Source organism: Macrobrachium nipponense, chromosome 26, assembly GCF_015104395.2.
Source record: "Macrobrachium nipponense isolate FS-2020 chromosome 26, ASM1510439v2, whole genome shotgun sequence".
Classification (NCBI taxonomy): domain Eukaryota; kingdom Metazoa; phylum Arthropoda; class Malacostraca; order Decapoda; family Palaemonidae; genus Macrobrachium; species Macrobrachium nipponense.
The window spans coordinates 19,336,300-19,349,736 of record NC_087215.1 but is presented as its reverse complement, the minus strand read 5'-3'; the positions used below and the strand labels follow the sequence as shown (position 1 = coordinate 19,349,736).

The following is a 13,437-nucleotide window of genomic DNA, read 5'->3' as shown; positions in this document are numbered from 1 at the left end:
TACATGGTCCACCCCTGTACCATGCGGTTTTTTACCCTAGTTCTTCTGAGTAGATATGACTGCGTCGAAACGACCTGCACTAGCGCTCCTGAACATGAGTGTGGGGAGGCCACCTTCTTTTGCTTAGTTCTCTTCCCAACTTTGGATGAAGAGTGTGTTCCAGTCAGAGAAAGAAAATGCTGATCTTTATTGAATTGAAAAGTTTCCATACCTACCTAAGTCAGTGATGTATTGGATTTATTTATTCTCTTAATAATTTATGGTGATGTCAGATCAATATATATTTCTAATTTTAGAATTTTTCCATATGAAGAACAATTGTGTATATTTAAGGTTGAATGTGGCAGCCTCATTCCAGAATGCTTTCAAGTTTTCATTGAAACTTGTAAGAATGAGCCTTTTCTTGGGCATGTAAAATCCAAAGACTTTCATAACTGATTTAAAGAAAAAGGGCTGCATATTCAAAATTAGTAAAAAACTAAAAGAGACTGATTCTGATGTTGCCAAGGATAATATATTTATCCATGGTTATTAAACATATATATGGATGTCAGTTTTTAAAGGAGAATAAGTATTCAGTGTAGCGGAGTAATGTAAAGCAAGAATAATCCTATATGCGTTTATTCATGATTGTGCATCATGTGCACAATTCAGTTTTAAATTAAGAACAAAATACTATTCAACTTGTAATAGAACAAAGTTAAATAATAGTAGACTATGTAGGTTCATTCATTATTAACAATATATGTTAAACATAAATAACAGCCACTCCACTGGACTTCTTTTTTGGGCATTTCTTATATATTGTTGCGGTCAGCCAGTCAATTATTGCCAGAGCATCATATGGTGATGCCATGGCTGCTATAGACAACTGAGAAAAAACTATGTTTAATAGTAAAAGTATACCTCCAAAGCTCTGCTTCTTCATGTGCAGGCATACCTGAACTTTAATTGTGGCCTTTAGGCTTGTTGCGTGGGGAGGGGGATAATAGACTGGCCCAGCCTACTTGGCAATTCTACAGAAGAGCTCTGCAATGAGCTAGCATGTATTAATAAAAAGTTTTGACTGAACAGTATATAAAAGGGAGTATATCGTTCAGTATAGATAAAATGATTTGAGAAATATATCAGGATAATTTTAGAATTTTTTTGTCTTTTGTTTATTTTTTCATTTACTCCTGAGGGATTGGCACTAAATATTATACTAGACTTCATGCAATCGTCCTATCAAAGTGACAGGAAGACTGAAATTATTTTAACAAGACTGAGGATTGGTGACTGCTGTGTGACAGTTTTCTTCTTGATGGTAGTAGTGCTCCAGTGTGTGTTCGCTGTGATAGCTTATTGACAGTAGAGCACATTCTGGTTTACTGTACTAGGTATGCTATGAAAGGTGGATGTAGGCTACCATCTAGATTCTAAGCCACCACTGAGATTTTTGGGAACAACATTGATGTTGACCCAGTTATAAATTTTTTTATGCATTTAGTTTTTATGAAGATCTGATAATTTTGATTACCGTATATACTCTAGTAACGTGCGATCTCGCATATCATGCGACCCCAAAATTTTCACCAATAAACAGTGGTTTTGTCATGTATCTCATGTATCATGCGAGTTCCATTTCCGAGGTCAGTTCATAAGGTTGGTGGTTTAGCGTGCTAATGGCCGAGTCGTTCAGATGTGTGCTGCTGCTAGTGAAGTTACGGTAATTTTCTTACTAATCTCGAGAATTGAATAGAAGATCTCAAGATTAAAAAAGAATACCAAGATAATAAAATAATTGTAAAAATAACACGCCTTGGAGTCCTAAATCATTCTTCTCTTTCTCTCTCTCTCTCTCTCGCCTCTCTCTCTCTCTCTCTCTCTCTCAGAAATAAATACTGTAATTTGAGTCTTTCACCAACGGGTATCAGTAAATGTGTAGACATTGTGTGCGTGTTTAAAAAAAAAGTGTAGTACACACACATTCCGATGTTTCGGTTTTTGGAATTTTTCAATTTCGGAAATGTGAGGTCAGATGCATAATCAAACAAACATCACTACTGCAGAAAAAAAAATTTCCCTTTATGTTTTTCATTATTGTTATTTATTAATTACTGTTTATTTAAATAAATATTAATATAATACTGTTACATGAATGTGAGATAATTAAGATCACCTATAATAAAATAGTGGGACAATTAATATCATATGTTCACTAATAGCTATTATTTTCAAAACAAACATTCCGTAAAACACAAAAAAAATGTACATAACAATCAAAATCTAATGTTTTGCAGTTCAACTTGTGAATTTCAACAATAAGTATGACTATATAATATATTTCACCATATCGATCTTGCAGTTGAAGAGTCGTAAAATGTTGAGGATGGTCCGGGAAAAGGATTTGTACTTTGTGATTACGTATCGCTACAACACCATGCGGTATTTTCATACCACTATATTGATGACGCATCGCTACGACACACTGGTATTTTTCATACCACTATACATTAAAGTTAAAATGATCATATTATTGTTTTCACGAAGAAATAATTATATAAAGAAAATTATCGAGTAATTTTTGCCGTCAGCAGTCAGAAAAAAACGAACATGGTAACGTTCAAACCTAGTGTCATCCACGGCATATGTCTATAAATAGAACAGAAGCAGAGGGCAGTCATTGGATAACAGATCTCCATGGCTACCAACCAGCCAATCAGGTGTTAGTTATACTACTCTGTGAATTTCTTAGAATGAACGTTTACACGTAACACACGGGAAGCTAACGATGATGTGTGTGCTTTGCATACAGTACGTAGTTTTTGTTTTTATTAGTGTATTTTACTGATTACATGAATACTCTCTCTCTCTCTCTCTCTCTCTCTCTCTCAGGAAAGATACCGTCAATTCAATTTATCAGTATCTTCCTGATAGACAGAGTAAATATTTAGGACTCCAAAGCTTGGCATATGTCAATTATTTTATTATCTTGGGATTTTTGGTTAATCTTGGGATTTACCATGGTCAACTCTTGGGATTAGTAAGAAAAATGCGATTATTTGAGTAGCGCACACCCAAACGAATCGGGGTAAGCCTAGCACGCCAAACAATAGTATTTACAAAATGAGCGGAGCTCTCTGGCTGGGCTGTTTTGGTCCACCCACGTGTTTGATCGCATATCTGCCAAATTTATAACAACAGAGATAAAACCATTTTTTCTCCCATTACAGATATCAAATATTATCTTTTCCGTTGCGCAGAATTCTAAATAAATTACGTAGGTTCACGATTGATAGTTTTTTTATGCAATAACAAGAAACGGAGTCAGATATTCTATCAACAGGGCATCTCATTTTGGTGTTGTTGCGAATATTTCAACCAGTTTCACGTGCGTTTAAATCCATACTGACTGTACAGTCTGGAGGCATTTCTCCCTTCTACACATATCTTGATTTCTTAATATCGTAGGTATAGAATAAATTGGCGAGCAAGGAAATATGAAATAAAGCATAACAGTAAGTTTGACGAGTGAGAAAATAAACAATCGTATACAGACAGTCTCTCTCTCTTCCTCTCTCTCTCTTCTTCTCTCTCTCTCTCTCTCTCTATCTCTCTCTCTCTCTCTCTCTCTCTCTCTCTCTCTCTCTCTCTGAGAAAATAATAGATAGGAAACAATGACTGAATATTGCTTGAATGCGATATGGCAAAGTTTTGGCCTGATGAAGAGTGGAGTGACTTTGACACCGACTTACAAGTTATTCCTGGTCATCTCACAACCATAGGTAGACATCAACTTCACAGCCGAGAAAGGGCAATCGTATACGAAATAAATAGGTATGGAAAATGCGAAATGCGGGCCTATGTTGTCCCATAAAAAAAGCTCTCGCTCGGACAGCTGTAAGATTTAGGAAAGAGAGAGAGAGAGAGAGAGAGAGAGAGAGAGAGAGAGAGAGAGAGGCCGAATAGGAAGGAGATTAAAGTACCTGGGAAGGAAAACCCCTTATAATCTTATAATTATAGCCTCGGGGTTTGTCTCAAGGACATTCAAAGGTCTGTCACACACGGGCAGTTGTTGTTTTTGTAAAATTAGCATAAGGGCAGATCTTTAAAAGCCACGCCAGAGAGCTCGCCACGGTGACAAGACTATACCTTCCATATGAATTGACGATGTCCTATACGAAGATGCAGGAGATGAGGATGAAATGATCAAAGATCTGGAAGATGACGAATATGATGACTGCCTTGATGGCAAAGAATTCAGAGCAGTATTTGATGATACGGACACGGAGAGCGACTTTGGAGGATTTTAGTTTATTAATTTTATGCATTTTTTTTTTTTACTTTAATAAATTTTCACTTACCTGCGTATCCTAAAAGGAAAATAATAGTTCAAGTAACAAATGTTTCTTTTACTGAGTAAAAAAAAAAAGTAAAAAATCCTTCGGTGTTGTGCCTTAACTGATTTGGAAATTATAGATGGTTAGTCTAGAACAGCTAAACATGTTGTATAAACCAAAATAATGCAAATGGCGCACGATCGCTCTTTTGTATTTTAAAATATAATAGTAATATGAGAATGCATACAATATTATTGGATATAGTGAAGTACAAGTAAAACATAACTTTTTAAAAGATCTACTGTTTTCCTCCGGTAGTAACTATCGCGATCTGCCGATTTGGGAAAGCATAGACGGTACGCTAATTTTATACCGCGTGTATGATGCGACCCCTTTAAAATTAGCTTCAAAATTAGGTTTCAAAAGTCGCATAATATGCGAGTATATACTGGTAGTGTAATCTTTTATCTTATTTATAGTCTTTTTAATTCCTTTAGTAATTAAATCTCTTTGCTTTTACCTTTTCATGGTTGATTGTCTTTTGAATATCTATTTTTAAACACATTATTTATTTGATTTCCATTTTCATTGTTCTCACCATAGCACTGAATGAATCTATGGGCCCCAGTGCTTGGTTTTGTGACTAAATTTCATATTCCACTTCATTTCATTCCTAAATATAGCATCCCCGGAGTTTTTTTTTTTTTGTAGAATTACTGCTTGTTTTGATGATTACTTTGCCAATAGCAGAAGCTGAAGACTAGGCCACCTTTAAATTGCAAAGGAATGTGTGTCCAGTGGTGTATTAGCCTGTGACCATGAAGCTACCTGGGGACAGCAGTGAACCTCCAGTAGTACATTAGTGGGCTGTTTAACCAGGAACCTGAACCTGGTTCAAAGGTCCTATCATGATACAAAATGAAGAAAAAGGAATTCATTAGCTTGTTTACAAACCTTGCTGGTGCAAAATGTTCATTGTAGATAAACTGTAAAGTACATCTTTTTCATTTGAAATACAAAAATGAAACATATGGAGCTTAGTATACACATTTGTTACTTGGATGTCTTTGCTTTAGTCTATTTTATTTGTATTTCACTCCATTATGTGCCATTTTTTATCTAATTGAGAAATTTTATAATCCCCTCCTCATAAGGATTGCTGCATGACTTATTGTGTACAGGAAAAGGAAACAAATTCCAACTTGGCGTTCTTAGGCTATCTTGTGATACGTATGCATATGTACCTTTGACTGTCATTGTTATTAAGGAAATAATTTGTGTTTCTTTCCTTACTCATAGCCTGGTACTAAAGGTAGAAATGAAGCTTTTATGTAGGTTGAGATGACAAAAAATGAGTGTTTAGTGATAGAGAAGAATATAGATAGTAATAGGCTTTGTTCTAGCTTAAAGAGAAAAAATAAGTTGCTGTAAGAATGATGGGAGTTTGTGCTGTACGTACCTTCTTATAGTGTGGTATACCAGTATGTCATGCAGTGAGTGTTCATATCCACCCCTATTAAGCTGTGGTGTGCCTGTAACAAGTCGCTGTTTCCCATACATAGGACAGACATTTTCATTTACGTAAAATATTCATTCTGTTTATGATCTAAATTTATTTATATTAATTTGTGAGGCCTTATTTGTTAACTAATACTGCATACATCCACTCATTTTCAGGATGGGAGTTGCAACGGAAGATATCCCAAAGTCTCAGTTGAAAAAGTATAAGAATAACGAACTTGAGTCAGCATTGCTTGATCCAACGGATCGGAACTATATTTATGATGAGATAAATGACTTTGAAGATAACCGAGATCTTGTTTCTCTTGAAACAGCAAAGAAATTAATGGAAAGGAGAGGACCTTCAAGGGTTAGTAAGCATAATTGTTTTTAAAGGATAGTTAAGCATATAATTGTTTTTAAAGAATGGTCAGTCAAGTTTGTCACTTTGTAGCCATATTGATATAGAAATATAGAATTGTAGTGTACACTGCTTAGTACTGTATTTTAAATCTTATATATTAAAAATGCATTGTGTCAGTTTTGGGAAAAAGGAATAAGGATTGTAACCAGTGAATGGTATAATTAATAGAAAGGGTATTTTGTTAAATAATATCAAGGAAAAGGCAAAATGTTTAATACCAGAGTACAGATGTATGTTTTTGAAGTAGTATACTGTCCAGTATTTCGGAGAGAAAATATGTTTTCTTGACATTCCCTTATGTACTTGCAATGGTACATAAATCCTTTCATGTTTATTAGAAATATGACTACAGTACTGCATATGCTGACCAACCTTGTCCTTTGTTGATGCTCATTATGGCAGTATCCATTACATGATATTCTCATGGTTATTTTATTGTAATTTTCATTGTCAAAGCTAAGTATGGTAAAGTGGGAAGTGAGTAGTTATTTCAGATTATTGCATGTTAGGACATTTAAGGCATTCAGGAGGAAGCACTCAATGGCAGAGGTACTGAGGGCAGCTGTCTTTTGCTGCCAGGCCACATTTACGTCTTACCTTTGGGATGTTGTGCATGAGTCCTTAGGTACTTACTCCGTAGGATCTTTGTTGGCTGCTCATCAGGTAGCAACCCAAGTTCTATTGAACAGAAAAGCATTTTCCCAAGGTTCACAACTGGCATAAAGCCATGTGATGAAGTGTGGCTGTTCTCTCTCTCTCTCTCTCTCTCTCTCTCTCTCTCTCTCTCTCTCTCTCTCCTCTCAAGCCATCCAATATACCAGGTTACACAGATTACAGAGGCAAACCATCCTGTGTTGAAATAGATGGCTCTGAAGCTGACATATTCTGGTAGGAAGAACATTACCTGTGCGTTCTTAGAACAATACCTCCCACCTAAAGGAGGGATTTTCCATATAAAAAGTGAAGGGCTTTATTCTCTTAGGAACGAATTGCAAAAACATTATGGATTTCTTTTTTCCTAAATATACTAACAAGAAGTCGTGCATCATAATCCCACCTCTGACTAACCCAGTACTTATCCCTCCTCTTGCTAAAAGAAAGAGATTGTTGACAGTCAAGTGAATGGGTTGTATCTTTAGCCCCTTGCTCACCTGCCGTTTGTTAAATTACCATATTGCCAAGATTCAGGATGTGGACCAGCATTCGCTGAAGATGTTTTACACGAAATAAGATTTCTGGTTTGTATAGCAAGGATAAAAGTAAAATTTGAACTGTGATTTCCGTTTTATTGACTTGAAGTGTCCCTGTTGAAGCTGTCTCTTTAATTAGGCATTGTAAAGTTACAGTGATAGGATTATATCTATGGGGAATTAAACTTTTAACATTTTTTGGATATGAGCCAAACAAAAAGTGAAAAAGCAAGCCTGTGTACATTTCTCACAAAAAAATAAATAATTTGTTCATGAAACTTACCTGTCAGATATATATATAGCTGTATTTTCTGACGTCCGACAGAATTTCAAAACTCGCGGCACGCGTAGTGGGCGGCCAGGTGGTAGTACCCATTCCCGCCGCTGGGAGGCGGATATCAGGAACCATTCCCATTTTCTATTCATATTTTTTCTGTCGCCGGTGCTGGAAACAACTGTTTGCAGTACCTCCGTCTAGGATTTTTGATTTATCTCGCTTTAAATTATCTGGATTGACTTTTGGTATCGACTTCTGGATTGTTGGATTGGCACGCGTAATAGTGGATTGGTTTTTGATTTTGGATTGGCTTTTCTGTGTACATGATGTCGGGATCAAGTACAGGGAGTTTCAGAGTGTGTGTGAGGAGTGAATGTAAGGTGAGGCTTCTTAAACCTTCAGTTGATCCTCACACAGTTTGTATGGAATGCAGGGGGCATGTTTGCTTGGTTGATGATCGGTGCAATGAATGCAAGGATTTGTCAGATGATAAATGGAAGATGTATGAGACCTATCGACGTAAATTGGAGCGCGATAGAGTCAGGAGGTCTTCCTCCAAGAGCAGTTCTACAAAAGGTAAGGAATGTAACATTTCTCCTCCTCTAACACCAGTAGATTTTGTTCAACCTAATCCTGTTTTGTTGCCTTCGGGCCCTATTGCTGTGTCTGGAGAAAGGTAACACCCTTTCTCTGATTCTTGATCTATTCTTCGCTCTTGAATCGAAAGTGTTGGCCTTAGAAACTGGCCCTGTGAAAGTTTGTGATAGTGCCCCTAGTGTTGTGGAGGGGGCGTCAGATCGGCCCCATAATGCCTCTAGGCCTAGACCTCTATCGGACTCCCAGGACTCAGGGAGTGGGTATGTCGAAAGCCGCAAGAGGGTTACGGGGGCTCCCCACCGATCTGGCGTCCCTTCGGCAGGCCTTGTTGCTAAGTCCCAGGTCCTGCCAAGGAGCGCGCATGAGTCCTGAAGGATTGCTTTTCGTCCTCCGAAGCGTCCTCCCGCGCAAGGGGTGGAGTGCTCGGAGAGACTCACGTCCGTTGAAAAGGACTTTTCGTTTTGAGGACGCTTCACGTCCTATGTCACCACTTTCGTCAGAGGACGCGTATGACGCTTTTCCTCCTCAGAAGAGAGGTAGAGTCTCAACCGACGAGGACGTTGGTTTGCGCGCACAGGCGTGTTCACCTGAGATGCAGGTAGCTGTACCTGCTAGAAGGAAGGAGGCCCGGTCCCCTTCGCGTCCCCTCGCCCCTCGCCTTCTCGCAGGGTCGTCCTCCCCTTCTTCTGCTCCTTCGTCACCTACAAAGGATATCCTTGTGTCCCCTTCAGGACCAGATTACGTCTCCTCATGGCTCAAAGGACTCGCCCAGCAGCAGTCGAGCCTAAGCGGAGAAAGGACGTTAGGCTGCCCGTCAAGAGGACGAAGCAGTCTCATTCTCTCTCGTCTCGTTCGTCTCTCTCTCCACCTCCGGATCGTCACCGTTCTCGTTCTCCGAGTAGATCTTTCGCACACGCTTTGGAGGACGCTCGGCAGGACGCTCGTCGTTCGAAGCAGGACGCTTTGCGCTCTCGGCAGGGCGCTTTTGAGGACGCTCGGCAGGACGCTCGCCGTTCGAAGCAGGACGCTTTGCGCTCTCGGCAGGACGCTCGCCGTTCGAAGCAGGACGCTTTTCGGACGAGGCAGGACGCTTTTGAGGACGCTCAGCAGGACGCTTGCTTGGCTAAGCAGGACGCTTTTGGCGCCTCTCGTCAGGAAGCTCGCGCTTCCTCTCGTAGGGACGCGTCTGGTAAGACAGTTCCCGTTGCTTCAAAGGACGCGCTACGTTCTCAGGATGTCCGTCCTTCAAAGGATCGTCGTAAGGGCGATTCCGTACCTGAAGCGGTGACTTCCAATCAACGGAAGTCTTTGTTCAGGCCTAAGACTGCTGGACGTACGCCCTCTCCGGATGGACGTTCTCCAGTTCCTCTTAGGGAGGAAGGGGAACTTAGTAGTCCAGGGAGTTCAGTCGAAGAAGAACCTCCTGTAGCTTCAGCTGTCTCGGACTATAAGGTTCTTGTGCGGCTGTTACGTTCATCCTTCGGGGATAAGTTTCAGCCGGCAGCCCCTAGGTCTCCTCCCTCTCAACTTTCGTCTTCTAAGTCTGTTAAGACCTGAGTTCGTCGAGATGAAGACGTCGCTTTCGACCAAGAGGGCTTTCAAGAAGCTACAAGATTTTATGTCTCGAAGGAAGGACCAGGGCAAGACCACTTTCGCCCTTCCTCCCTCTAGACTCTCCGGGAAAGGAGGAATTTGGTATGAAACCAAGGAGGACGTGGGAGTAAAGGTTCCTTCGTCCGCTCTTGGGGACTTCTCCAGTTTAGTGGACTCTCAGAGGAGGTCCCCTCTTATCGTCTGCTAAGGTGTCCTGGACTCCTGTGGAGACGGACCACCATTTGAAGGGACGCTGCGCACTTTGAGTGTCTTTAATTTCTTAGACTGGTGCTTGGGAGTTTTGGACCTTCAGTCTAGAAGTCCTGATTCTCTCAGTCTGGGGGAGCTGTCCAGCGTGTTGTCGTGTATGGACAAGGCCGTCAGGGTGTTCGGAAGAGCTAGTTTCTCATTTTGGAACGGCTTTCCTAAAGAAAAGAGCTCTTTTATGTAATTTTAACCGCGAACAGTCGGTTTCTCCCGCTCAGAAATCGGAATTGCTCTTTGCGCCTCTTTCGGACCATCTCTTCCCCCAGGCTATGGTAAAGGATCTTGCAACGAGTTTGCAGGAGGAAGGCGACCCAGGACCTCTTGGTACAGTCTTCAAGACGCCCAGCAGTTCCTTCCACATCTTCATTCGGTAAACCCCCAGAAGAAAGTCAAACCCTTTCGCGGGGCACCCCCCTCGAGAGCAGCTCCTCGAGGGAGAGGTTTTTTCGAGAGGAAGAGCTTCATTTAAACCGAAATCCACCAAATGAAGATCTTGTCCTTCAGACGCCAGTCGGGGCCAGGCTGAAGTTCTTTGCAGAGGCATGGAGGCAGAGAGGGGGCGGATCCTTGGACTCTCAAGATCGTAGAGCAGGGGTACAAGATCCCCTTTTTACATCCTCCTCCTTTAACATCAACTCCCAGAGACCTCTCTCCGTCTTATCAGGGAGAGAAGAAAAGTATCCTTTTCGATCTTTTAGACCAGATGGTCGAAAAAAGAGCGGTGGAGCAAGTCTTGTACCTGGGGTCACCGGGATTCTACAACAGGATTTTCCTGGTACCCCAAAGCAGTCGCCGGGTTGGCGCCCAGTCCTTGTGGATGTGAGCAGGCTCAATCTTTTTGTGGAGAAGAACAAGTTCAAAATGGAGACGCCTCAGTCGGTGCTAGGAGCCTTGAGACCTTGAGGACCTGGCGACTGGATGGTGTCTCTGGACCTGGCAGGACGTGTACTTTCACGTCCCCGTCCACCCTCTTTCAAGGAAGTACTTGAGATTCGTCTTAGACAACAGGGTTTGGCAATTCAGAGCCCTTTGTTTCGGTCTCAGCACGGCCCCGGATGGTTTTTACAATGATAATGAGGAATGTAGCGAAGTGGCTCCATTCTTCAGGGATCAGGATATCCCTCTACCTCGACGATTGGCTGATCAGAGCGTCGTCGAGACGAAAATGTCTGAAGGACCTTCAGTTGACGTTAGCCCTAGCAAAATCTCTGGGTCTTTTGGTCAACTCCGAAAAGTCGCATCTGACCCCGACACAGTCCATCGTGTATCAGGGGATTCAGAGGGATTCAGGTGGCTTTTCGGGCGTTTCCATCCCAGGAACGTCAGCAGCTGGGTTTAGAGAAAGTCGCAGCCTTCCTAGGGTGGAGAGAAGCTTGTTCGGCGAGGGAGTGGATGAGTCTGCTGGGCACCATTTCCTCACTGGAAAAGTTTGTCTCGCTGGGAAGACTGCACCTCAGGCCTCTTCAATTTTTCCTTGCGGAAGAATGGAAGTCGAAGGAGGACCTGAATGCGATCCTAAGGATCTCAAACAAAGTAAAAGACCACTTAAGATGGTGGCTCGACCCTCAGAAGTTGCGAGAGGGCTTCTCCCTAAATCTTCTGAGCCCCGACCTAGTGTTGTTCTCAGACGCTTCCATTTCCGGTTGGGGAGCAACACTAGGGGGGGAGGAAGTGTCAGGCTCCTGGAGAGGGGAACAGGTAGCCTGGCACATCAATGTAAAGGAACTGGCAGCGATATTCCTGTCGCTGCAGTTCTTCGAAGACAAACTGTCAGGCAAGGTCGTTCAAGTCAACTCAGACAGTACCACAGCCCTTGCATATCTAAAGAATCAGGGAGGAACTCACTCCAGATCCCTTTTTCTCCTTGCGATTGGGGAAGTTCTGCTATGGGCAGACGCAAGGCACATCAAGATCCTGACGAGATTCGTGGCAGGGGTTCAGAATGTCAGGGCGGACCTTCTCAGTCGACGAAATCAGATTCTGCCAACAGAATGGACCTTGCACCAGGAAGTCTGTCAACAATTATGGAGATTGTGGGGACGTCCTCTAGTCGACCTGTTCGCTACGTCGAGGACGAAGAGGCTTCCTCTGTATTGCTCCCCGGTTCTGGATCCAGGGGCAATTGCGGTGGACGCGTTGCTCTGGAACTGGACAGACCTAGATCTTTACGCCTTTCCCCCATTCAAGATCATGGGGGAGGTCATGAGGAAGTTCGCAGCTTCAGAAGGGACAAGGTTGACTCTGATTGCCCCGATGTGGCCAGCAAGAGAGTGGTTCACAGAGGTCATGACTTTCCTTGTGGGACTTCCCAAGAACGATGCCCTGGAGGAGCGATCTACTCAGACAGCCCTCACTTCAAAAGGTATCACCAAAACCTCCCGCTCTGGCTCTGACTGCGTTCAGACTATTGAAAAGTTGGCCAGAGCGAGAGGCTTTTCAAAGGCAGCTGTGAGAGCAATCGCTAATGCTCGAAGAGAGGGCCTCTTCAAGAGCTGTCTACCAGTCTAAGTGGGGTCCTCCTTCAGGGCATGGTGCAAAAAGGAAGGAATTTCCTCTTCCACGACCTCTGTGAAACAGATAACAGATTTCTTGCTCTATTTAAGAAATGTGCAGAAATTGGCAGTTCCTACAATTAAAGGTTATAGGAGTATGTTGTCTGCCGTTTTTCGCCACAGAGGACTGGACCTCTCCGACAATAAGGATCTACACGATCTCTTAAGGTCGTTCGAAACCTCCAAGATTCCACAGGCAAGACCCACCCTCATGGAATCTCGATGTGGTTTTGAAACATCTAATGCTAAGTCCCTTTGAGCCTCTCCACGAAGCTTCTCTAAGGGACTTGACGAGGAAAGCGCTTTTCCTAGCTTCTCTGGCGACGACGAAGAGAGTTAGTGAAATCCAAGCGTTCAGTAGCCTAGTGGGCTTCAAGGGGGACAACGCTGTCTGCTCGTTGAGCCTGTCTTTCTTGGCAAAAAACGAGACCCGTCTAATCCTTGGCCGAGGAGCTTTGAAATCAAAGGTATGTCGGGTCTCGTGGGTCAAGAACCAGAGAGAGCCCTGTGCCCTGGTCAGGGCTCTCAAGTTCTATGTTAATAAAACTAAAGAGATAAGAGGTCCCTCAGGTAATCTCTGGTGCTCGGTGAAGAGACCAGATTTGCCGTTGTCGAAGAATGCTGTGGCTTTCTTCTTGAGGGACGTCATTAAAGAGGCTCATTCATCTTGCCAGAAGACTGATTTGAGCCTCTTTAAAGTGAAAGCTCACGAAGT

The 13,437-nt window shown here is 42.3% G+C and overlaps 1 protein-coding gene across 1 annotated transcript in view; it reads left to right on the top strand.

The window, feature by feature from the left end:
* The window catches only part of LOC135200029 (something about silencing protein 10-like), a 29,686-nt gene that overhangs the window by 1,828 nt on the left and 14,421 nt on the right, over positions 1 to 13,437 (top strand). The window contains exon 3 of the mRNA XM_064228262.1: positions 6,000 to 6,192. Coding sequence (XP_064084332.1) covers positions 6,000 to 6,192 — 193 coding nt within the window. The remainder of the gene's footprint in view (positions 1 to 5,999; positions 6,193 to 13,437) is intronic.